Raw genomic sequence first — 23,739 nt, forward strand, 5'->3', positions numbered from 1 at the left:
CTCACCCAAAAGTTTGAGGTGCCCATATGCCAAACGAGTTTCCCATACAACCGGGCGGCTCTCCTAGGATAAAAAAGGGGATCCTAAGATAAGTACAGACATACACATGCATGGAGTAAAGACTCTTCGTATATAGAGGTGATTGACTTATCATTGGCTGAAGCCTTCATTGCTCATCACCTAAAGCGAAAATATTTCAAAGAATCAGAGGTGTCTTGAGACAAGCTGTCTTAAGGATGATTAATCAGGTCTTTCCTAGTTCATCCAAACTAACCAAAACATTTCTTTCTTAGTTTAATAAATAAATGCACGATGTTTGTTGGAAGGTATCCTTCCGTTCTAAGCCAAATTAATATCTCCTAAGTACCTAATTATTCCTTAACGAATACAATGTTATAACTTTAAAAGAATTTATACTACTTATAAGCTTAATTCATAACCAAGGACCCACCTGGGATTGCTCCGAAATCTGTTGAGGCTCAAGGACACGAACACTCTTGTCCGTCGGAATGTTACTCGGACCAGCCTCATGGTTGTGAGGGACACAAACACTCTCGTCTGTCGGAGTGTTACTCGGACCGGCCTCATGGTTGTGAGTGGCCCTGGCCCTTTGGTGGTTTTGGGGGCCATAATCTTTATCCTTATAAAAGGATGCTTAAACATTAAGTAAAGTATTGAAATCTCAAAATTTACCATAAGAATTTCCACGATGCATTTTCACCAACTAATTAAATCCAATTTTCCAAGAATCTAAATGTTGAAGATGATGAAACAGGAAACAGAAGGAAGACAGCAACTCAGAGTTGGAAGAAGATGGAGAAGGAGAAGACACAGAGCTTGTGTACGAGATCTCTGTAGTCTCTCTCTCTCTCTATTGGAATAATAATGTATACAAACTCAGAGCTACAAAGCTTATATGAAACCCTAAGAGATAAGGTGTCCTTTCACATCGGATGTCTAGGGGGAAAAACCCAGTGGGAGAAAAGTGCCCCTGGTGAAGCGCGTATACACACTAACACTACTACATGTCTACAAATCCCCCCTGTAGTGATAGTGTGAATCCGTACAAGGTAGCATATCATCATGTGTATGAGAGTAAGCCCAAAGCTTTTCGGAAAGTTTCAAACCTTTCTCGTGATAACGCCTTCGTAAATAGATCTGCAATGTTATCCTGTGTAGGACAGTAAGTTAGTGTGATCTCCCCTGCATGTAGCCTTTCCCTGACATAGTGGTAGTGAACCTCTATGTGCTTTGTTCTTGCATGAAATACTGGATTCCTTGCAACTGCCATAGCACTCTGACTGTCAGTGAAAATGGTAGTGGGTGCCTGTTGACACTCACAAAGATCTGCCAATAACCTGCGTATCCATACACAATCAACTGTTGCCGTGAAAGCTGCCCTATACTCAGCTTCACAAGTTGATGTAGCCACTGTGGGTTGCTTCTTGCTTAGCCAAGATATACATGCATTTCCCAAGAAAAAACAATTGCCACTTGTGGAATGTCGTGTGTCAAAATCACCAGCCCAATCTGAATCGCTGTAACCAAGAAGCTGCATAGAATTGTGCTTTCCATACATATCCCCCCTTGGAAAGAACATGGCAAGATTAAGCCTGCCAATGATGCATACCTGGGCTGTGCATAAATCTGCTTGCTTGTGAAACCCCAAATTGAATGTCTGGACGAGTGTTGCCTGCCAAATATATCAAGCAACCAACCGCTGCTGCATAAGTATGTACATCAAAAGTTTCTCCAGCATCATGCATGCTCAACTTTGATCCAGTTTCTACGGGTGTAGAGATTGGTTTACAATTTTGGATACCAAACTTGTCCAAAATTTTATGCAAATATTTTGCCTGCAACATGTATATGCCATCCTCTGATTGCACAAACTGAATACCCAAGTAATAATGTAGCAAACCAAGATCAGACATCTCAAAGGTTTTTCTCAAAGCATCTTTAAACGCTTCAATTTCATCTGCACTATTGCCTGTAAGAAGCATATCATCCACATAAAGTGTTAGCATAATGAGAACTCCATCTCTCTTTTTGACATACAAAGTACTTTCTGTTGGACTATTCTGAAATCCCTGGCCAATCAAATAAGTATGTATCTTCTCATACCATGCTCTTGGAGCCTGTTTGAGACCATACAAAGCTTTACGCAATCTACATACCTTTTGCTCTTGACCTTTTACAACAAAACCACTTGGTTGAATTACATAAACTTCTTCCTGCAAATCACCATTCAAAAAAGCAGTTTTGATATCCAACTGATGCACTTTCCAACCATGATGAGCAGCAATTGCAACTAGTGATCTAACTGTGGACGCACGAGAAGTAGGAACAAAGGTTTCATCATAATCTATGCCTTTCTGTTGCGCACAGCCTTTTGCCACAAGCCTTGCTTTGTACCTGTCAACAGTACCATCTTGTTTCCTTTTTACCTTAAAAACCCACTTTGTACCAATAGGCTTTTTACCTGTAGGCAAGTCCACTAGATCCCATGTATGATTCTTATGAATAGAATCAATTTCTTGTTGCATAGCATCTTTCCACTGAACACACTCTAAAGCTTGATCAAATGAATCAGGCTCATCTGCATCACAAAGAGTGCTAAAGCAAGCCAAATCTACTTGCTCTCTGCCAAAAGTAGTACCAGCACGTGTTTTTCGTGGCAACGGTGCATCCAACTTGCTATCCTGCAAAGTTTTCTGAACCCATTTAGGCAAGGTTCTTTCTTCCCTGAGAACTTCTTGCTCTTCACGAACAATTTCCTCTACATCATGAGGTGTCACATGCTGATCAAAAGATTGATCAAGATTATCAACCTGTCGTGATTCTTGATTCTCCAAAAGCAAACCTTCAAATACATCATGTGTCTGCATATGAGGTACATCAAAAGCAACCATAGGTTGAGCAGTAGTTTCTGCAAAAATTACATCACGACTTTCAAAAATCTTGTTTGTAGCAAGATTGTAAAGTCTATAACCTTTACTTCCACTACTGTACCCCACAAATATACATTTGATTGCCTTATCATCAAGCTTCCCACGTAACTGCTGAGGGATGTGAGCATAAGCAAGACAACCAAAAACACGAAGATAACTGACTGAAGGTTTTTTGTCATACCAAGCTTCATATGCAGTAATGGTCTTCAAGGCACGAGTAGGACACCTGTTCAAAACATGTGTTGCACAAGCAACTGCCTCCATCCATAGCTTATGAGGCAAACTCTTAGACTTGAGCATACATCTAGCCGTCTCCATTAAAGACCTGTTCTTCCTTTCTGCAACACCATTCTGTTGTGGTGTGTATGGCATAGTGCATTGGTGTTTAATGCCTTTCTTTCCCAAAAAATCCTTAAATGCACCTGACATGTATTCACCTCCTCGATCGGTACGAAGAGTCTGTACTTTGCAACCTGTTTCATTTTCAACCATGGCGACATAATGTTGAAAAACTGCAAACACATCTGACTTTGCTTTGAGTGGATACACCCAACAAAACCTGGAAAAGTCATCAATGAAGGTCACAAAATAAAGGCTGTTTCCTATAGATGGCGTCCTCATAGGACCACATACATCACTGTGTACAAGCTGCAACTTTCGTGTCGCTCTAACTGAACCATCCTGCGAAAATGCAAATCTGTGCATCTTTCCAAGAACGCAACCTTCACATACATGTCTTGGTGGCATCTCCAATAAAGACAAATCATGCACCATATTATGACGTTGTAAAGTCATCAAACTGCCATAACCAACATGCCCAAATCTAGCATGCCACAACTCAGCATTCTGCATGGCCTGAGTCTTTGTTTCTGCAATACATACCTGAATCTGCTTTTCATAACGATCTAGCACAAATAGTCCATTTTCCAGCGTACCTGTAGTGATAAGAGAATAACCATTCTCTCGATCTTGTACAACACATCTGTCATCCTCAAAAATGACCCGAAGACCATTTTTTGCAAGAGAGGATACAGACAACAAATTCTTCTTGATCCCTGGAACATATAAGACATCTGGCAAGCATAAATCTGAACCATCTGAAATGGTAATCAAAATCTTACCAACGCCTTTGATTGGATAAGAAGCATTATTTGCACATGTCACCTTCTTTCCTGCTGGAGCTGCATCCAATGAACAAAACAAATCCTTCCTTGAAGTAATATGCCTGGATGCACCACTATCAAAGTACCAAATCATTTGTGTCTTGTCAACACTGTAAGCAGAAAAATCTGAACATACTACAAAAGCATAAGAATCCTGCACAAAGTTTGCAGACTCTTCTTTAGCTGTAGAAGAATCACCAGAAGCTGAAACAACCAAACTTGACTCTTTCTTCTTTTCTTTAGCAATTCGCTTTTTACACTCACTAATGTAGTGACCAGGTTTCTTGCAGTAGTGACATTTACCTTTCTTCTTGGACTTGTCGGAATCACCTTTAGACTTCTCTGAAGATTGTCCTGCACTAGACTTGGAGTAATGAGCACTCTCTTTACCCTTGTTTTTGTTCTGTACAACAAGAGCATGATCCATACCATCCACCTGTAAAGACTTGTTCTTACGTGATTGATCCTCCTGCAATAGCAAAGCCACTAACTCTTCAAAATGAAGAGGGTCAGGATTAGCTCGCAAAGACAGAGTCAAAGAAGTCTGAAAAGTCAAATAAGATGGTGGTAGTGAATTGAGTGTTTTGGAAACCAAGTCCTTCTCTGGAATCACTTCATCAATGCTAAGCAATTGCTCTTTAAGATCCCTGATTTTTGTAAGATGCTCGACAATATCTTCACCTTCGTCCATCTGTATTTTGTCAAGTTGTTTCTTCAAAAACTCTATTCTGGCAGCGTTTCTTCCTCCAAACATAGCTTGCAGAGTGTTCCAATCATCCTCAGAAGTTCTGCAAGATCTGATATGTGGTGTGATTGTCCTCTTTATGGTTAAGGCAATCACAGCCATAGCCTGTGTATCTTTAGTATCCCATCTCTTTTGCTCTGGAGTGACTTGTGAGGGTTCTGCACCAACAGCTGCACCACGACCAAGCGTGGCAGGTGCAATGCTACTTGGACGAACTTCATCTCCAGATAGATAATCCCACAATCCTTTACCAACCAAAACATTTTTGGCCATAAAAGACCAAAGAGAATAGTTGGTACCATCCAATTTGTCTTCGGATGTAAACGCACCAAAAATCTCTTTCTCCGTAGATTGAGCCATACTGTAGATGCACACAAGAGAGCAAAAGAACCTCCAAGAGATTCACAAATCTCCTCTCCAATCCAAGCAAAACTCTACACAAAATCTCAGCACAAAGCTAAGACAAGCTGCTTCCCAAAAGATCTGTTTACCTGAAGAAAATCTGTCAAAAAGCACACCCTCTTGATCTAAACGCCTCCGAAAAGTAACTTCTGCTACGCTGCTCAGAACAAAATTCTGAGGGCTCGAACGGCTTCGAAAGGGGGGTAAAACCTCAGGTCACCTACTCAGAATACTCCCGGAACGTCGAGGATGCTCCCACGAGCAAATTTTCCAAAAACTGCCTGAAAACTGCGATTGCGCGCGCGGACGCGAAAATGCAAGTAGAGGCTCTGGAAATCACCTTGCTCTGATACCAATTGTTGAAGATGATGAAACAAGAAACAGAAGGAAGACAACAACTCAGAGTAGGAAGAAGATGGAGAAGGAGAAGACACAGAGCTTGTGTACGAGATCTCTGTAGTCTCTCTCTCTGTATTGGAATAATAATGTATACAAACTCAGAGCTACAAAGCTTATATGAAACCCTAAGAGGTAAGGTGTCCTTTCACACCGGATGTCCAGGGGGAAAAACCCAGTGGGAGAAAAGTGCCCCTGGTGAAGCGCGTATACACACTAACACTACTACATGTCTACACTAAAACCTTTACTGGATTATAGGATTATAGGTAGTTTCTTTTTGTGTGATATTATTCTCATGGGTTTATATTACCTTGATTTAACTTTATGATTTCACACATAATCTCAAGAGTTAATTTGCTAATTTTTCCTCTTTGATTTATAGTAAAAAATAGTGACTTTTTAACATATAATTTTTTTAATTAAATATTTGAGCACGATATTTTTATCTTAGCTTCTCATGGTGTATTTAGGCTTAAAAAATTATCCTGGTTAGGTTTCTAAAATTTTCCTTTTAAATATAGTCAAAAATATATTATTTTTGATTTAATAATCAGTAAAATTAAATATCTATTTAAGATATATTTATCCCAACTTCCTCAGAGTATATTCTAACTTTGAAAATTATCTTAAAATAAATTTAGTAATTATTTCTTTTAATTTCTCACTTAAAATAGAGTTTTTAAGTCATACTAATTAGTAAAACTAATGATCTCTTTTAGATATTTTAATCACATGTTTTTAACAGTATATTCTAACTCTAAAAATGATCTTATAAGTTTTAAAGTTATTTTTTATAAAAAATAAAGAATTAAGAGCTTAGTAATAAGTGAAACTATTTATCTCATTAATTTTTTTACCATGGGTTATTAATAGTGTATTAGAACTTTTAAGATTATCCTATAAGTTTCTAAGATAATTTATTAATTATTCCTTTAATTTAAAAATAGAGAATGTAGGGCTTTAGTGATCAGTGAAGCTAATTATCTTATTAGATTTATTTTTTCACGAGTTTTCAATAGTGTATTCTAACTCTAAAAATTATCTTATAAGTTTATAAGTTAATTTACTAATTATCTTCTTTAATTTGTTTTGCTAGAAGCAGAGAATTTAGAGCTTAGTAATTAGTGAAACCTAATTATTCAATGAATATATTTTTATCACGAGTTTTCAACAACATATGATAACTCTAAAATTATCTTATAAGTTTATAAGTTAATTTACTAATTATTCACTTTAATTTTATATAAAAAACAGAGAATTTAAAGCTTAGTAATTAGTGAGACTAATTCTCTTATCAAGATGTTTATATCACAAGTTTTTTATAACATTTTTTTAGCTTCAAAAATTATCTAATAAGTTTTTAAGTTAATTTACTAATTATCCCATTTATTTTGCTAAATATAGAGAATTTATAGCTTAGTAATTAGTGAAACTAATTTTCTCATTAAGATATTTTTATCATGGATTTTCAATAATATATTCTAAATCTAAAAATTAACTCGTAATTTTTCAAGTTATTCTAAAGAATTATAGAGAATAGAGAATTTGAGACCTAATAATTATAAAACTAATCAATTAATTTTTAGATAATTATCACAACTAGTTAGCAATGCAAATCTTCTTTGATAATTATCACATGATTTGTTAAGTTATACTTAAAATTTTCTCATTAATTATATGCTAAAAAATACTATTTTTGCTTTAATATATATCAAAATTAGATACATAATTTTGATATAAATTGCACAGCTTTTTAACAGTGTGTTAAAGCTTTGGAAATTAATTTTAAATATATTTAAGTTGATTTGGTATTTTTTTGAATTAAGGTCAAAATTAGATAATTTCAGTCTTAATATAGATTAATAATTAATTAAATTACTGTTCATAATGAAAAATTTAGTATTCAACATATGAATTATGTATAAGAAGATAATTCTCAATAGAGAGAGGTCTAATATATCCTAATGAATAATATAATTATAAAAATAGACCTAAATTAATATGCCTTTCACTAATCTAATGGGATTAGAGTTAATTACCTTAATTAATCACGCTAAGTTTTTGCACTTTAGTGATTTTTTGGTAGACTCTCTTTAGATTAGAGAGAAATTGCTAGGGTCTCCGAGTCCGAGAGAAAATGTGAAGATTAAGGACCTATTTATAGTTTTTCTGGCAAGCAGGGCCAATCTTTAGTAGTTCTTAGCTTTCTAGGTAGCTCCCTAGCTTCTCTTGCACCCCCTATTGCTGTTTTTTAAAATCTCTGGCAGGTCCATAATATCAAGCCCTAATACCTGCCCAACTTGGTTAATCGAAACTGCTAACTTCGGTTCATTTTACTGATTCAATTGGAAATATCTGGCCCATGTGATAAAATATATGGTAGGTCATGTGAAAAGCCCATGTGGTTTATAATTGTCCAAAGTTTCCAATTATTTATTTTATTAAGGTGACTGTGAAAACTTTCAGCAAGAATTTGAGAGTCAATTTTGATCTAAATTCGATTCAGAATTTTTTTGGCTAAAATAAATTTGTGCTTAAGATTCTAAAAATACCAATCATCTCTATTTTTAGTGAAGTTTTTACTTGTTTGTAGATTCAAAACTCTTCAATTACTTTGTACACCTTCTCTTTTTGCATAAAAATTGGGAACCTTACATGGACTCCCAACCCGCATGCGTCCACGTAGAGTTGCAAGGCAAAATCTCTTGGAAATGTGAAAATTTGATTTTGCTTCTTCTTTAACAAATCCTGAACATGTTATGTAAGTGCTTAAAAGACACTAATTTTCTATTTGGTAAGTTATTAAGAAAATAGTCTTAGCACTATGAAGTTTGATGTCAAATCTAGTAGTTGCATCTGTCTAGCTAGATGGTCAATCATTAAAGCTACCAATCATGAAAGCATTTTTTGTTGTATTCAAAACCCAAATCAAATTGCTAATGGAACAAATTATGACAACTTACAATTTTAGTGTATTGTTCCACATGCTTGAGTATTGTGGGACAGAATCACAATAGTAAAATAATGTGGGGGCAAAGAATCACAACAGTAAGGGTTTGTCTTGTTCTCTTGTTCTCTTAGATTGAGGGTGTGTATTACCTTGAATGCATTTGTTAATCTCTACTCTATGAGAAATTAGTTGTCTAGATTCCTTTACACCATTTCGTTTTAACTTAATATACTTTGTAGCACATCTTTCAAGAGTATGGATTTTTTAATTGATGGAAGATATCTCTTTACAAGAAGCATTGTTCATAAAGACCATTTTGCACATCTGAAAATTTGGTGAGTGAAAATTTACAAGATTTTTAAAAAATTTGTAAATTATCTTTAAAAAAAAGACTAAACTATGTATGACAAGCATTAGAGAACGTGCACGTGAGGTCTAGTTATCAATCTTTAATTGAATAACCGAGTCTTAGCCATGCTCACACACGGGGCTAGAAAAATACATTTTCCCTAACAGGTGAAAATAAGAGCAAACTTGAAATTCTCCCAGTTTTCAAGTCAAAATTTGAAGCTTTTGCCGTAATTACACTAAAACTTGTGTAAATTTTTTAGTTTTCTTAAAGGCAAGCTCAAAATCTAACCAAGATTTTACAATTTCAACCGGTTAGAATACGCTAGACCTTGATTTTTTTACAACACTATTCACACTCAAGGTAATAAGTCAGCTTTATGGATGCTCACACACAAGGCTTACTTGTAGCTTGCCTTTTGTTCTAGAGCTATGCCAAAAACAACATAGTTACATTTCAAACGCTTAATTCTACTCAATCATGTGATAGTTACATTTCAAACGCTTAATTCTACTCAATCATGTGAGTGAGCATTGTTTTATCAAGTGCATTTGAAAAACTATAATGCCAAGCTCCAATACTCAATTCATTGAGTGCATGAGCCCCTGTAACCACGTAGGTTGGAGACACCAACAATCATGAAGAAAGGGGCCACACGACATGCAACTATTTGGGGGGGGGGGGGGGGGGGGGGGGGGGGGGGGGGGGGTTTCAGTAGTCACTTAGTGCCCTAGCCCAGTTAGCTGAAGCCCCCACATTTGTGAAAAGAGGAGATGGTTGCTACCATTGGGAGTAGGGGTAGGATTCATGTTGTTGAGCTTGCCAACAAAGAGCCCAATCCTGCTTGCTCATGTGTGGCTAGGGAGGTTGGAGTTCATGGAAAGCCTTGCTCATGAAGAGTGTGGAAGGGTTAGCGGAGTTCGACGGGTTATGGGACAATATCTCCTCTAAAAGCTATTAGACTTGTTATCACCTTTCCATTTTTGGATACTCTCAATTTCTTCTCCTCATTTTCTTGGCACATCCTAATCACAATGCATGCAATGTTACCATGCATAGTGTGATACCTCCAATCCCTAGCAAGATAAGACCGCATTCAGATTCCCCTACGGATGCACGAGCCTAGAAGTTCATTCCTCTCCCTCCCATTGACATTGTGCATCGTTCATGAAAAGAGAAAAGTTGACAATCGATCCACTAAACCAGAAGTGTTCAACTTGCAGCCAGGGAGCGGAAAACATTTGCTTCCCTCTAGAAGGTGGTGCCCAATCTTCTAGTGGGTCCAAAACATGAGTGCTTGATTTTTCACCAATCAACACCAGCCAATAGGAATGCACTCTCTTGTTACACCATGTCCTCTGCATGGTCTAAACCCAAAGAATAGATTGCCCCCCGCCCCTCGACACTAAGTGGCACGGGCATGGGAGGGTGGGATCTACGACCAAGGATTGTGGGCCGTAGTATGTAAAAAGTAATCTAGGGTATCCATGTTTTGAAACTAATCTAGGGTACTCCCTTTTGCGGACGTGGGTTTTGAACCCGTGATCTCACCCATGAGAGACACATACCCTAACCACTACGCCATGCATGCGTTTTAAAACATGGAAGCCCTAATTTACTTAAAACATGTATGCACAAGGGCGACAGTGTCACCGCCACTGGGATCTACGGCCCACAATGCCCCTGCCGTAGATCCCACCCTCCCATGCCCGTGCCACTTAGTCCCCCCCCCTTCCCCCCCCCCCCCCCCTTTTCAAGTTTCACCAAGGAAGAGAGGCAAATGCTGTGTGTGTGTGAACTTGGCTTTTAGGATGGTGAAAAAGAGCTAGGACAAGAATCTGTAAGAGAGCGAGTAGGCGGGTCCCATGGTCGGCCGGCCGTCGTTGCCATTGCGGTGGACTCGCCCCTCTCTTCTGTACCTACAGGTTAAACCCCCCCCCCCCCCCCCCCCCCCAACACACACACACACACACAACACATTCGAATCATCTTTCTCTGTTCCGCACCCGAAATGCCGCTTCAGCACCTCCCTCAAGGTCGTCAGAGCATGAGAACTTGTGTACGTATGTGTGTGTGCCACTGACTACATTGAGTAGGCAGCAAGCGCGCGACGAGGAGAACGTAAAATCTGGTTGAATCATCATGCTTCACATCCGCTTCTGCACAAACACGTTCTCTTCAAGGTACCTTCTCTGACGGCTTCACACACGCGGCCCTCTCTCTCTCTCAGTCTCAAACGGAGTCGCGCGTCTTGAAACACAGGCCCTCGCTTACATACGGATACACAAGAACACCCACATACAGTTTAGCACAAGCAAGAAAGCGCGCCCCCCCCCCACCCCCGGGGCCCCCTTTTCTCACACACACACACACACACACACACAATCGAGAACAATAAACACCGAACCCTCCTCCATCACTCCATTCGGTCACGCAGTTCTGCGTAAGGCTGTTATTACATAGTCTTTCTTCTTCGGTTGAAAATGCCAGACGAACGTATAATCTGCTCACTCAACAGAAGTCTCTGGCGCACTTGACGGTTGCTGGCACACACGACACCCACCATTCAGATAAACAGCTTGATTACGCCAAGGAGTTTCACATAACAAGTCCTTCCAGTTACCTTCTCCTGCCTTCTTGCAAGTTCTGAGGAGGAGTTTTTTGTATGAAATTGCCCTATCCGAGTAAGACGGGGAGCAATTTTGCTTTGTCTACTCTTCTGCAGCAGCTTGCTTTTGCAGATGAGTGGACAAGTCGAGGCAGTAAAAAAAGAAAGCATCCTACCTTTTGTCCGATCCAAGGTGATGCTCCTCTCTTGCTCTTCAAAAGAGCTTGCACTACTATCATGCTCGGTCTATCATGGATATTGCAACCAGATTCAGATGTGCGTATTTGGCACTGCAGCAGCCCACTTGCCAAAATGACTCATTCATGAAAGGGACCTCACTTATCAAGCAATTACAATTCCAAGATGGACCTTTTAAACAGTTGGCATTTGCAGAGCAAGAGCTAAGAAAAGCTCTCTCGCACTGAAGTGTAGGCAAATGCAGAGCACCAGCTGAGGGTACTCTCTTGTGCCTTTCTGGGAAGAAGATGGATGAATCTGTGAGCCTTGTGCTTGATTTTCTCCGGCAGCACAATTTTGGGAAAGCTGAAGAAGCTTTGCGGTTGGAGCTGCAAGCAAGGCATTCCTTCCCAAGGCCAACTAGTGGCCATGACAAGGTTGAGACTGCTTCTCATGGAGGTGGGTTTACTGCCTGCAAGGATTGCCAGGCGACTGCAGTTTCATCTGTGGACAAGACATCATGCCAAGTTTCATTGCTAAAACCGGAATGGGATACTCCCAAGAGAAATGGAATCGTCGACAGACAAATGGATGCCTATACAGAGTGGGAGTTCATGTCTTCTAGTAATCATGATTGTGTGCTAGAATTCAAAAAACAGGATCCTCCATTCAAAAGAACTTTGGAGGTGTCTAGTAGTGATATTCATTTGGTGAGACAAAACGGTACGAAACCAATGAATAGTGTTCATGAGGAGATTGGCTTAGAGAGAACAGAGCATACTTACAGGAATGGGGATATTTTACATAGCTCAGAGATTGGCATAGATGTTGGGTTAGCTTTGACCAAAAAACAGCAGCACGAGTCTGAGTTGACATGCAATATGAAAGCATGTAAAAGTGGTCAGCTTCAGCAGGATTTGGATGCATATGAACCTAAGAAGAGCTCTTGCATGGATGAGCCCAGGCCGGTTCTTCAAAAGGTTGCACATGAAGTGAAGGCATTACCTCCTCAACGTAACACCCAAAGCTTTGCAAGGTCTGCATACCATTCTTTCTCAGATACTAGCTGGTTGGACTTTGGTGTATGGGATGATGATGCGCTAAAATCGTCCAAATTTTCACAGCCTTCTTTGCATCCACTCCCATCGAGCAAAGACTCTGATCAGCTGGAAGAGAAGCGGGTGGTACATGACTGCATCGACTACATTAAAGCACTTGCCTTAGAAAACCTAAATATTTCACCAGATATGTTCAAGGATATACCTCTTCCGTGGGAAATTGGTTTGCAGAATCAACATGTGGAAGCAGAATATCTGAATGCGAGAAGCACACAAGATTGTTACAATGTGCCTTCTTCAAATGTGAGATCAAGTAGTGGCAGTTTCAACATTGCAAATGGGTTTGCTGATAGTTTTGGCCTTGATAAGCTGCATACAAATGCCCTGTTTGAACCAGCTTTCAATCTTGGGTCCTTTCTAGACATTCCAGTTGGACAAGGACCAACTTCACCAGGTTTCACTTTGTCTCATTTTGCCAGCAGATTGGTCATTAGTCTCTTGCACTTGGTTGGATACTTTATTTCTGGTTTTAGTTTGCATTGCATCATCTACTTTTGTTTAGACGAGCTGTTGGCTGACTTACAATCATTAGAGTTTAGGTTATGAGTGCACTCCAAAGTCACAACCTTGAGGTGTTTGTCTCACCATTTTAGGAGCAGGAGGTTCCTCTGTGACAAGCATCCCACTTCGAAATGCAACTCTGGACCTATTGTGTTCTTCTTGAAATAAACTTGAGATTTATCATAAATCTTTTGCTCCAACTATACCTATGCACTTATGGAGACTTATGCAAGTACATAGACTTTTGAAAATCAGCACACGTGTAATAGGAGCCATCGCTAGAATGATGGCATTTTTTGGGAATTTGATGCTTGGGGTTAAGTGTTTAAGGTGATGCATTGGATCGAGTGGATTTTTTCATGTGTCTCATGCCTCAAGGTACTTATGGGCTCCGTTCCTTATCCACGAACCTAACGGACTTTTGTCCAGAGGAATGAAGACCTCACATTTTCCTATGGCTGATTAGTAGGGAAAGGAAGTGCTGAGTTTAATTGTGAAACTTACCATGCTTTTGCTTCAGAAAAGTCTCAAGCCCTGCAATTGCAAGGCTGGAAGTAACCAGAAGTGTTGGTAGCTTAGAACTAGTCAAGAACTCTTTGGGATTCATAAATGCAGATTGACATATGCATCATTGAGTTAACATACATAATATTCACCAGAAGGTTAATCAAATGGGATTTTTCCAACCTAATTATATTAGCTTAAATACATAGTACGCTTTCTCTTGGGATAAGGATGTGCTAAATTGTGTGCTTGAATGTGAATTAGCAGATACCTGTTCTGCCTTCAAAGCCTTAGCAGTGGAGCTATGTTGTGGCTATGTCTTTTGAAAATTTCTATCCTTTATTTCTTGCAAGCATATTCTTTTACTCTAGTTGTGCTTGTGTTAAGTTGTATAGTCACATTACTAATAGGCACTTGGTGTTTTCAGGAGAGAAACATGAAAATGACGTCTGTGAGCATTCTTACAGCCAAAATGCCATGCAGGACACTTCAGAGCTCTTATCTGGATTTGCAACCCTAGGAGATGAGCCCACAGACCCTGATATGGGTAATTGCAAAGAATATTGGGGTTCGGATATGTATGAAGATGATGAGGATCCAGGCTATGAAAGGCGAGAGATTGAGGATGAAGATTGGTTTCTAGCTCATGAAATAATCCACCCAAATGAGGATGACGAAGTAAAGATGTTAAAACAGAAAGTGGTGGAGGATCTTCTGAGCCAAAGCAATGAGGGAATTAAATTGATGCAAGGAGAGGACGATTCATTTCTCTATACAAGAGAGCTATTAGACACTGCAGTTTCTGATGGGAGTCAAGCCAAGTTTGGCCCCGACATCTCAAACATCACTACTCTCTTGGGGCATTCGAGTGCAGGTGACTCACTGAGTTTGAAGCAATTTGGGAGTATGAGCTATGATGGCCATCTCATGGATGCTGAAGAGTTGAAATTCATGGGGGTTGAACCTGTTTGGCAAGGGTACATCTCTCAGTTTGATAAACATGTACATAATTACAGAGTGGATGAAGGTGAGGCTTATGACAAGGCTTGTGGAGATTATTTGAGGAAGATATGTCCAAGTGAAGTGAAGAAGGCGACAGAAGGTAGGAAGTCTAGAAGAGATTCCTTACACGAAACCAGCGGACACAGTGATGATGGTTTAGACCAGATAAAGTATCATAATGACAATTGGGGAGCATGCAGTGCTGAATCTAATAGGAACCTTGATGGAATCCAATGTCCTTTAGAGTTAGACTTGATGTCTGCAGCTGCTAAAAAAGCAAATGAAAAGTCCTTTGTAAGTAATGCTGAGGAAGCATTCTCTTGTATAGCTCCTTTAGATATGAAGAGCATAAATAGTTGTAAAGCCGTATCACCGGGGTGTTTTTTAAACTCATCTGCAAGCAATCAAGGCATGAATGCTGTAAATTCAGATGCTGCATGTCCACCTTTGTCTTTGGGATCCATCCCCTCAGGCCAGGAGAGGCATTCGGAAATAATAAAGTCCGAAGACAATGCAGCACCATGGAAACAGGAAAGTGGTAGACTATCACCTGTACCAACCTTGGAAGATGGAACATGCTTGAGTCCTGCTTTGTTTTCACATCCCAACGCTTTGAGTCATGTGTCTTTTTCGAAGGAAATGTATGAAGCAAGGGACGAAGAAACTGCATTGTATACTTATGATAATGCTGTTTTTGAGCCGGCAGTAGATGATGGGGAGACGAGCACTGCACAAGAAGAAGCACACTTACTGAAGATGGAGGAACATGAATATGAGGTTTTCAGCTTGAGGATAATACACAGAAAAAACAGGTTCTTTAATTTTGAAAGTTTTTTGCCATTTACTTTTTTGACTGTTCTTGTTTTATTTTGTTGCTTTTCTCTGACGGAGCTGTGACCTTGTTTCTGTTTTTTCCTCAGAACAGGCTTTGAAGAGGAAAAACATTTCCAAGTTGTACTCAACTCTGTGGTTGCTGGACGGTATTTAATCACTGAGTACTTGGGGTCAGCAGCATTTAGCAAGGCTGTCCAAGCACGTGATTTGCAAACAGGCATGGATGTCTGCATGAAAATCATCAAGAATAATAAGGATTTTTTTGATCAAAGCCTTGATGAAATTAAGCTTTTGAAGTACATCAACAAGAATGATCCTGCTGACAAGCACCATTTACTGCGACTCTATGACTATTTCTATTATAAGGTAATGTTATACATGCTTTTCGTGAATATTTTTGTGGCGTGAAGGCATCAAAATTATAAAACTGTAAATGAATTCCTTCGATGAGAAAAGTAAAAGAGAGAAATGAAATGTTATATTAACGTCTTCAAAAGGCCAAAATGACCTATGAGACCAAAAAGTTACAATTGGTGAATCTGATACCATGTCTGAGTACGGAAATTACAAAGTTACGAAGTTCCCAAGTTACAAAGAGCTAACGCTACCACTAACACTAAAACACTAAGGAGAAAGGAAATAAGGGGGGAGGGGGGGTTTGTGGGTTCAGATGAAATCTCTCATCGGTCGCTGTTGGATCTCATCGACCTCCTCCATGGTCAGAACTCTGGTTGGGCGTCTTGCATGTCGAGCTAGAGTGATCTGTATCTTCTGTTGCAACCTTCGTCGGTAGTGGGAGACCCCCCGAGGTCGTGGACGTCTGGATCTGGCAAGTTCAGTGGCTCTGTTAAGCATTGTACCTCTTGACTGCTCCGTTGGCTCTCCTCTGTCTGGTGTAAAGAACTCTGTGATTCGTCTCTGAGACTGTCTTTCCCCTGATGTCCTCAGCAAGCTCTCCCTAAGTCTGCGCAACTCTAGCAGGAACAATCCGAGACACTTCTGATCCTTGTATCTCATGACTCTAGAAAAAGGTCCGAACCCTTCTCTGAACAGGCAGTGAAAGCTGCCGCGTATCTCATAGTATGCCGGGCAGTGACATGTGTAGTGCAGCTTTGTCTCTGGCTCTAAGTTACATAGGTGACATATCCTTGCTCCTGCCAGCACTCCTCTAAATCGGCCAGTCTCGATTTGGAGCTGATGTGAGGATGTGCGTATCTGTCCAATAGCGCATCTTATCCCATGGGATAAGTGTGTATATGGCCATGTATGCTGGCCTAGTCACAGGCCTAGTCACAAAGTCGTCCTCTATGAGTTGGAGAAGGTGCTCTTTGTAGAAGGCCATCTTTGTGCCCAACTCCTGTGTCGGCTGTATCCATGTGCTCCTGGCATTTAGCTGAATCAGATCCTCACGTATGAGCCTGGTGATCTCTGTCCGTGTGAGAGACAAGGAGGGTGCATCCAAGGAGTATTGAAGCGGAGGTAATCCATCCATGTTGAGACCATGCGACTGAAACCATGATGTCAGCTGTCCATACCAACATGCTGGATCGCCTTGTAGAGCTAGTTGTCGAGATGACTCCAGGGCAAGCTGAGCGTATGTCTCTGGGGAGATCCCTTAGACTGTGCATAAAGGAGGTTGATCCCGTTAGTGCCTCTACTACAACGGGGGGGGGGGGGGGGCGGCTAACTCGGCTCGGATAATCTCATGTGGTATTGAGGCCTTAGCCCGAATCATCCGAGCGATCATAGAGACCGGAGGCCTCTCCATACATCTCCATCCATCTGTGTTGCCAGATCTCCCATGGTGGTCTACTGAGGGTCCTCATACCTGAACTCCATAGAGCATAGCTGGAGTCACTAGAGTGTCAAAGAGCTAAAGCTTTGTTCGCGGTTCCTGAAACTGAACTTGTGAACACATCCTCTCCAGTCCTCCCAGAGCTGCATATGCTCTCGTCAGTCTAGTCTCTGATGCTCTCCTTAGTGAAAACACCAGTCCATTGAATACTACCCCAAGATAGGTATATGCATCTGTGTACTCCACAATCTCCTGGCCATACATAAATGTGGGTGCCGACCTCCTGACCCACTGTGGTGTGGTGTTGAACACCATAACCTTGGTTTTCCCAGATTGACCGACAATCCACTATCACGAGCAAATGTATGCAGAGCATCCAAATGGCGTTGCTCTGGGGAGTCTGAAATCAACACAATATCATCAGCATATAGTAACAACGGAATCCATGTCCCTGCTAGCTGAGCCCCCCTGTCCCCCTGCCGCTCTACGTAGTCTGAAAACTCATCCACATATATCCCAAAAAGAGTCGGGGATAGGGGGCATCCCTGCTTTACTCCAATAGTGGAGTGGACTATGTCAGACATTCCCTCAGTGGTGCGTACCCGCCCCATCACTGTCCTATATAGAGCCAGAATACCCCATATCAGCTCTGTAGGCACACCCATGTCCTGTAGTCTGTGTATAAGTCTGGCTCTCGACACTCTGTCAAAAGCTTTGCGGAAATCCACAGAGCTACAATAGATTCTCTTGCCATGGTGTCTATCCTCCTGAATAATAGCTCTGAGTGTCAGAATTGGGCTTTTCATTTGACCAATGTACAGTTATGTGGGTTCATGCGCGATTGCCGAGGCAAGAGCCTCTTGCACAGGTACTGGATTAGCTAGCGGCTAATCCCCCGTAGGTACAGGTGAATTCGGAGAGGTTTCATGCCAGAAATCTCGTCCGATTCAAAGGGCAAGCAGCCCTACAGGTGCGGGAGCTCGAGGTCTTGCTACGGATGCGACCGGCACGCGAAACGGAGCCCAAAACAGGGAATTACAGCCTGCTGTGTATTTTTGCAGGTTTAGGGTTTCGGCCCTAAACGGACCCTAATACCCCCAAGAGGTTCGGGGACGCAAGGGGACCGCTGTACAGGTGAACTGGCGCATTTTCGGGGCAGAAAACAGAGAATTCAGTGTGCTGCAGATTCTCGCCAGGTTTTGCAAAGTGTCCGTATGCGTCGGGAAAGTCACCTAATGTGTGGGAATACTGACTGTGAAGCGTCCTAGTATAGTTATGCTGCCGAAATCGGGCCAGAACAGGTGTTTCTTAGCCTAGATTGTGCGGGGTAGCTTGTGGGAGATCACAGGTTTTATTCCCTTTGATAAAGAATAAAGAAATACCGAAAGGGGCGCCAATTTTGGGGCCTACAGATTGTCGGTGTCTGCTCGGAGCATTCTAGCTTCCGAGCCGCGTGTGTGATTAAGTGTTAATTCCCGTTACAGGTCGCCTTTGCAAGTGCTCTGTGTGTGTGTCGAAAGTAAAGAATTTCGGGTGAAAGCCAACGCCTACCGCCCTACGGGCCGGTTACAGCGCCCCTTTCGGTATTTCTTTATTGCTTAAAAGAGGGAATAAACGTTGTGGTTCCCTATAAGCTGCCCTGCACAAGCTTGGCTGAATTTCAATTGTTCCGGCCGGATTTCAGCAGCATAACTGTACTAGGACCCTTCACAGTCAGTATTCCCATGCATTGAATGACTTTCACGACGCATACGGGCACTTTGCAAAACCTGGCGAGAATCTGCAGCACGCTGAATTCTCTGTTTTCAGCCCCGAAAATGCGCCAGATCACCTGTACAGCGGTCCCCTCGCGTCCCCGAACCTCCTGGGGGTATTAGGGACCGTTTAGGGGCAAAACCCTAAACCTGCAAAAATACACAGCAGGATGTAATTTACTGTTTCGGGCTCCGTTTCGCGTGCCGGTCGCATCTGTATCAAGTCCTCGAGCTCTCGCACGTGTAGGGCTACTTGCCCTTTGAATCGGACGAGATTTCTGACGTGAAACCTCTCCGAATTCACCTGTACCTGCGGGGGATTAGCCGCTAGCTAATCCAGTACCTGTGCAAGAGGCTCTTGCCTCGGCAATCGCGCATGAACCCACACAACTGTACATTAGTCAATTGAAAAGCCCACTAGAGGGGCATAACATACTGCCATAGGGGAGAGAGAGGGTAGTGCGTAGCGTGCAGGGCATCACTCCTGGCACCGCACTGTACATAAGAGGGAAAGGAAGCACTCCATAGCTCTTAACCCGTGACAAAATCTGAAAATGAGCCTCTCCCAGCTTAAAATTCAGCGCCACCTTCTCTTGCATGAGGAAAGTGCACCAGAATGTGCCTCTTGGCGCATTTACAAGCATTTTCCCGTTTCGGGGTTGCCGCCTAAAAATCTCCCAACCGGTTGCCCAGTTGACTTCACGGCAGAGTAAGAAAATGTTCTCCTTGTCATTCCGGAGGTAATGATGCAAACACATTTTCAGGTCCCAAAATAGCAGTTCCCTAAATTTTAGGAGATGTTGCCATTGTATCTTTCTAGGTCATCTGACCCCCTTTGTACACTGCAGCTACACCCAGAACTCAAATGTAGGCTTTGTAGCAAAGGATTCCACTTTGGCTAGTCAATGACCTCACTTTGGCTAACCATAGTCTTTGTCCAACCTTAGTGCTCTCTTGCCCTCAGGCCTGGACTCCCTCTGGACAGTTCCACACTAGCTATGCAATGCAGGGCAATTAGATTTCCCGAGGGGTGTTTCCAAAAAGTGAAAGTAAATAAATAATAAGAAAGAAATCAACAAAAAGGATAGATAGTAGTCACACGCTGGTGACATACCCCCCTCTTGAAATCTCAAACGTCCTCGTTTGCATCTATGTCGTACATGCTCACAGTCAACACTGATGTATTCAACACCTGTCGACATATGTACGACACATACATGCTCATTGTCAACCCTGGTGTATTCAACACCTCGTCGACACATGTATTGGCTGGGTGTGAATCCTGTCCCAATGACATAGTGGTAGCTTCGCACTCTGCCATTGCTTTGAGTCACTAACTTTCCAATGACAAAATAGTAGGCACACATTTTGCCACTGTCTTATAGTACACGTTGGGCCCAATAACACTTTCGAGCATACCCAAACCGACAGCTTAAGAATGCAGTCACACATGTACCCTTTAATAGAAGCAATTACTGTATCCTTGACAAACTGACAAGAAATACTCACTTCTATAGCACTAACCATACTTTTGGACATTCCATAAGAGCAATTGCCAAACTGACAATCTGTACAGCTCTAACATTCATGTAACATGTATTTGATTTGAGCTCACTTTAAATACCATGTACATCATTTGTTTCAGAAGCCATTGTCAGACTGACAATCCATGTAGCTTTGAAACTCAAGGGGTCAAGGTAGGTTGCAGATCGAAGGCTTCAAGGTAACGTGATAACACAGTTGGTGACTCTGCAAGTTCACCACCTTCTAGCAACCTTGCCTTTCACTTTTCTTTCCTTATGTGCCAAAATCTGTTCCGGGACCAAGATCTCGTCAAGTTCCTCGACTTCCGGCTGGTCTTCAGCTGGCATATCTTCTAGCACATCACCCACATAGAGTTTGAGAAGACTCACCTGAAACGCATTGTGAATCTTCCAACTGTCAGGCAATTTCAGCCTATATGCAACATCATTGATTATGTCGCATACTTGAAAAGGCCCATAGTAACGCATGCTGAGCTTTGGAAACAGTCTTTCCTTGCCCTTCATCTTCTTTAACCTTGCCTTTTCAAAGCGTAAAAGTACCCAATCACCAAGTGAAAATACCACTGCACGATGGTGACGATCAGCTGCTTTCTTTTGCTTTGCCTGAGTCTTTTCCAAGGCCACTTTGACCTTCTTGTACATTTCATCCATGTCCTGAACATACTTATCTGCTTCAAATATCTTGTCCTTTGTATGCAGTATGGGAGGAACTTTCTTGCCACCTTCAACTATCTCGAAAGGTGCCTTGCCAGTTGATGAATGCATTGTATTATTGTATGCATACTCCACCAATGGCAAATACTGCTCCCACTTTCCTTTATGCTCTGACACATAGCACTTCAGCAGATCTAGGACAATAGAATTTGCCTCCTCTGACTGCCCATCTGTTTGAGGATGAAATGACGAAGAGAATTTGAGCGTGGTGCCCATATTCTCAAACAAGCCTCTCCAGAACAAACTTGTCATGCGTGGATCATGGTCGCTAACAATCGACTGTGGCATGCCATGATACTTGAAAATATTGCTCATAAACAAGCGTGCCATCTGATCCGGCTTTATCTTCTTCCTGACAGGAATAAAATGAGCCTGCTTGCTGAATCTGCAAATGATGGTCCAAATACCATCGTTTCTTGTCTGCGTTCTCGGAAGATCAAAGATAAAATCCATAGCAATACTTTCCCATGGTTTATTTGGAATAGGTAGTGGTTGCAATAACCCTGGTGCCTTTTGCTTGTCAAACTTCACTTTCTGGCATATTAGGCATTCTCGTACAAAGGCATCCACATCTCTTTTCAATGTAGGCCAGTAGAAGAATGTCTCAACCGCTTTAACTGTAGCATCGATGCCACGATGCCCTGCATACGGTGGGACATGACTCTCTTCCATAACTTTGCGTCGCAATGGCTTTGTGACACAATCTGCCATGCATCATCATGAACCCGTCTTTAAGAAGATAGTGTTCATGACGTTGTCCATCCATTAGCTGCTCGAAGACCCTTTCAAAATCTTTATCATTTTCATATTGTTCCCTCATATCATCAATTGCATGATGATAAGGAATTGACACAGCTGAAATTTGTGGCTTCCTTGACAAGGCATCAGCCACAACGTTCTTCTTGCCTTCCACATGCACAATCTGAAAGTGGAACATGGACAAGATATTTGCCCATCGCATATGCTTCTTAGATAACTTTGTCTGTGTCAAGAAGTATCGCAAGGTCTGATGGTCCCTTTGGACAATGAAATCTGCACCTAGCAGGTAGTGTTTCCAACTTAAGAGCGCATGAATCACAGCCAGTAACTCTTTCTCATAGACCAGCATGGTCATCTCTGCAGAGTCCTTACAAAATTCTGCTCTCATATGCTACTACCCTGTCATCTTGCATTAGCACTGCACCAATGCTACTACCAGAGGCGTCACACTAGACCACAAATGACTTCCTAAGATCTGGCAACACAATGACTGGATCTGAAGTCATCTTTTCCTTTAAGAGATTAAAAGCTGAAATCTCTTTCTGTGTGCATCTAAAGGTGACTGCCTTCTTTTGAAGAGCATGTAAAGGTGAAGCAATCTCAACGAAATTTCGGATAAACCTTCTGTAATAGGAGCATAGTCCCAAGAAGCTTCGGACATCATGCACCGTCAATCTGGCCATGACTTGATCGCTTCAACTTTTGCAGGATCCATTCTAATACCATCCTTTGAGACAATGTGTCCTAGAAAGTGAATCTCTTCCAGAAAAAAACTCACTTTTCTTTGCATTGATGAGCAACCTATGACTGCGTAGCTCTTCGAACACAATGGCCAATTGATGCCTATGCTCCTCTTCATTCTTTGAGTAGACTATCATGTCATCAAAGAATGTACCAACAAACTGCTGGTGTGGATGGAAAATTCTGTCCATCATCCTATTGAACGTAGCAGGAGCATTTGTGAGACCAAAGGGCATCACTAAAAATTCGTAAAGGCAAAACGTCGTTCTAAAAGCAGTCTTGTGCACATCCTCTGATCTAATGCGGATCTGATGGTACCCACTCTTTAGATCTATCCTGCTAAACATAGCTGCTCCTTCTAATTTGTTCAGAATATCATCAATTCTAGGTATAGGGAACCTATTCTTGATGGTATTCTTGTTCAGTGCACGGTAGTCAATGCACATACGCCATGAGCCATCCTTTTTCTGCACCAACAACACTGGAGAACAGAATGGGGATGAACTGGGCTGAATCAGCCCCTTTTCTAACAGCTCCTGTACTTGGCCCATTATCTCTTTCTGCTGAGCCGTACTAACCCTGTACGGAGGCTTATTTGGTGGGCTACTGCCTGGCACCAAATCTATCGCATGGTCCTCGGGTCTCTCTGGCGGTAATTGAGACGGTAATGAATCGGAAAAACAGTCACTATATTGTTGTAAAAACATTAACCTTTCTTTATCTAGCACA

General features: G+C 41.5%; 1 protein-coding gene across 1 annotated transcript in view; it reads left to right on the top strand.

The window, feature by feature from the left end:
• Window positions 1–10,922: 10,922 nt before the first annotated feature.
• LOC147446399 (uncharacterized) overlaps window positions 10,923–23,739 on the top strand; it is a 44,108-nt gene continuing 31,291 nt past the window's right edge. Inside the window, exons 1-3 of the mRNA XM_086525635.1 lie at window positions 10,923–13,256; window positions 14,295–15,681; window positions 15,790–16,069. Coding sequence (XP_086381761.1) covers window positions 12,053–13,256; window positions 14,295–15,681; window positions 15,790–16,069 — 2,871 coding nt within the window. The 5' untranslated portion in view covers window positions 10,923–12,052. The remainder of the gene's footprint in view (window positions 13,257–14,294; window positions 15,682–15,789; window positions 16,070–23,739) is intronic.

The sequence above is a fragment of the Adiantum capillus-veneris genome, chromosome 12 (genome assembly GCF_014529385.1).
Source record: "Adiantum capillus-veneris isolate H3 chromosome 12, ASM1452938v2, whole genome shotgun sequence".
NCBI classification, from domain to species: Eukaryota; Viridiplantae; Streptophyta; class Polypodiopsida; order Polypodiales; family Pteridaceae; genus Adiantum; species Adiantum capillus-veneris.